Below are 2,500 nucleotides of genomic sequence, written 5' to 3'. Positions count from 1 at the left end.
CCACATCCCTATTATCTTTATCAAAAGCCTCACTTTATTTCTCGTCAGTTTTTCGAATCTGTTATACGCGCAGATACGATAGAGTAATCTTGGGGCTTCCCACGCCACTGTCACAACAAACAAACGCAAAAATTAAAACGGGAAAAAGATGGGCTTCTGATTGATCCTGCGAATAGATAAGTTTACGGAGCAAAAACCATGGGAGACCTAGGGGAAGTTCTGTGTTGGGGGTTTATTTGCCGATTATGCTCAAAGATGCATCGGGATGTAATGTTCATAACCGATGGTAGTGATAGTGATTTGATGGATAGAATCAACGCCTACTTACCCGTCTCGGTATGTACTCCTCGTGTACTCCCCGTCTCGGATAGCTCGTATTATCGATCTTAATCTGGCTTCCTTACTCCCCAGATTACTCCGACGGATCCATTGCCCAAGACTATATGTGGATCGTGCAATCAGAAGATCAAACAGCACCATCAACTGATGGAACAGATTCAGAGAGTACAGCAACGGTTTCAGGAGATGCGCGATGAAGAGCTGGCCAAGATGAAGGCTGCAGAGGAAAAAAATGGCCCACAGCCATCGACATCAGCGATGAACAACGAAGCAGGGCCAAGTTGCTCAAAGATCCGGCCTGCCATCGATCAGGGACTGAATGAAAAACCGCCCAAGCGGCCCCGATTACCAACTGATAATGACACACAAGGTGCTGGTTCTTCAGCGATACCTTCAACAGCATCAACAGCAACAGTAACAGCAACCGCCAGACCCAGTATCGCAGACTGTAATGTATTTTTGCTCAATGACGATCAGCCCGGCCCAAGCCGACCTCGAGCTAGCCGAGCCACCACCGCCACCCCCACTACCACCAACAGTGCTAATATCAGCGGCAGTCCTAATGACTGCGGCGAATCTTCTGGAATTCCATTTAAGCAACACCGCCCTGTGCTCGCAGCACCCACACCAAATACAGATGATAGTGATTAGCCTGACGCGGCTACGAGTCCCTACTTCGTATTCTTTCATTTCATTTAAGTTTAAACACGGGGTAGAGTACCGCGTACATTTTGTCTTTTATTTATATAACCTTTCAGCTCTGACTCTAACTTGCAACAACTGAAATCTATATACAAGTGATGCGACAACGCTTACACATAAAACCACATACATCCCCCGCTTTTCACAACGAAAGAACTGGGACTTGTTGGCAAACGATTAGTTAGCTCCATGATGCACGTTGAACATTTTTAGCTTATATTTATGTGCGCAAGATGAAAAGAGGTCTAGTTTGAGCGTAACAAAAAGATGGCCTTAGGAGACCTATTGGGAAAGATTCATCGGGCTGCTTGAATCGAGTATTAAATGCCAACTGAATTAAGTATTTGTCCGATTAGCCGATTCATCAGCGAGAGCGCAAACTCCTGTGATATTGTGTCTGCACAATAGTAAAAAAAAACTGAAGAGACGATCAACCAGCTCCTGTTGAGGTTCGATGTTACGAACCACCATCGTAAGTCCCGTGATAAAATGTGACTATGCTTGAGCCAGCAGCAAGAGAACATCCGAAAATCAACGTACAAAGTGTTCAACGTATCGAAAATCACGCCTGCAGCAACTGTGTGAGAGCCACAGAGGTATTGCTACGGATTTGAAATGGATCTACTACTCCTGCGTTCATCGGCTCGTCGGCAGTGAAGAGTTTGGTGAGCTATTTAGCTTAAGAAAGTAGGATACGCTACGCGTCACTAGGCCTGGCCTGGGGTGTTGCTCCGTGTGCTCTTCGTTGGCTGAGCTGTCGCTATAAAAAACTTCATTATCGATTATTTCCAGCGCTTTGGAAAGAATACTGCCATTACCACTGTTGCCGGACTCGGTGGCCCCCTCGCCGTTCACATCGGGTATTGCGGGGATGTACAGAGGTTGCTCGCTTTTGCTTTTCCTAGTAAACGGAAGCTCGTCGAGTATCTTAGGTTTCCAGGAAGATTTTGACTCTGCAAGAGATAGACGACGGATAAGAGGATTGCCCTTGATACTGTTTTCTACGCTAGGCTTACCTAGGTCCGCCACAACCCGCGCCATCTCACGGATTTGTGTATCCTGTCGTTGGACCTGAAAGATTAGCTCATTGATGGTGGCTTGCAGTTCGAGCTTTTCCTGCAACACCATCTCCTCCTTGTTCGATTCCTTGCGCACCTGTCTGTGGATGGAATCGGTCGGTTACTGAGCAGCTGTCCGTCGGTGGCATTCCGAGTTCTAATCGCACCCCCTACCTTTGATACTCCAACAACAGCAAGCCGGCACCGATGGTAAAGATGATGATTTCGCCAAGCAGATTCGCTCCCAGGTCGATCGCCATAGCCTCGTTCAGTACCGGCACCGTGGTCGGTTTGCCGAGGTTAAGGGCCCACATCTTCGTCTTCACCTCCATCCAGTTGTAGAACTGTGCCGGCGGCATGCAAACGTACTTTCGGAAGAACGGGCTGTTCTTTGCCCGCTC

General features: G+C 47.7%; 2 protein-coding genes across 5 annotated transcripts in view; one reads left to right on the top strand and one right to left on the bottom strand.

Annotated features, from left to right (window-relative positions):
• LOC125949080 (uncharacterized) overlaps positions 1-1,006 on the top strand; it is a 1,025-nt gene extending 19 nt beyond the window's left edge. The window contains exons 1-2 of the mRNA XM_049675771.1: positions 1-336; positions 412-1,006. The exon at positions 1-336 is cut by the window's left edge and continues 19 nt beyond it. Coding sequence (XP_049531728.1) covers positions 199-336; positions 412-990 — 717 coding nt within the window. The 5' untranslated portion in view covers positions 1-198 and the 3' untranslated portion in view covers positions 991-1,006. The remainder of the gene's footprint in view (positions 337-411) is intronic.
• Positions 1,007-1,062: 56 nt separating this feature from the next.
• The window catches only part of LOC125952248 (putative OPA3-like protein CG13603), a 1,651-nt gene continuing 213 nt past the window's right edge, over positions 1,063-2,500 (bottom strand). The window contains exons 1-4 of one of the 4 annotated variants that reach the window (XM_049681604.1): positions 2,274-2,500; positions 2,058-2,200; positions 1,860-1,994; positions 1,063-1,811 (exon numbers count right to left, since the gene is read on the bottom strand). The exon at positions 2,274-2,500 is cut by the window's right edge and continues 213 nt beyond it. In XM_049681604.1, the coding sequence (XP_049537561.1) occupies positions 1,678-1,811; positions 1,860-1,994; positions 2,058-2,200; positions 2,274-2,500 (639 nt within the window). In that variant the 3' untranslated portion in view covers positions 1,063-1,677. Of the gene's footprint in view, positions 1,995-2,057; positions 2,201-2,273 lie in introns of all 4 variants that reach the window. The other 3 variants (XM_049681606.1, XM_049681605.1, XM_049681603.1) reach the window with 3 other exon arrangements.

This window comes from Anopheles darlingi, chromosome 2, assembly GCF_943734745.1.
Source record: "Anopheles darlingi chromosome 2, idAnoDarlMG_H_01, whole genome shotgun sequence".
NCBI classification, from domain to species: domain Eukaryota; kingdom Metazoa; phylum Arthropoda; class Insecta; order Diptera; family Culicidae; genus Anopheles; species Anopheles darlingi.
This window is presented reverse-complemented; position numbering and strand designations above follow the sequence as displayed.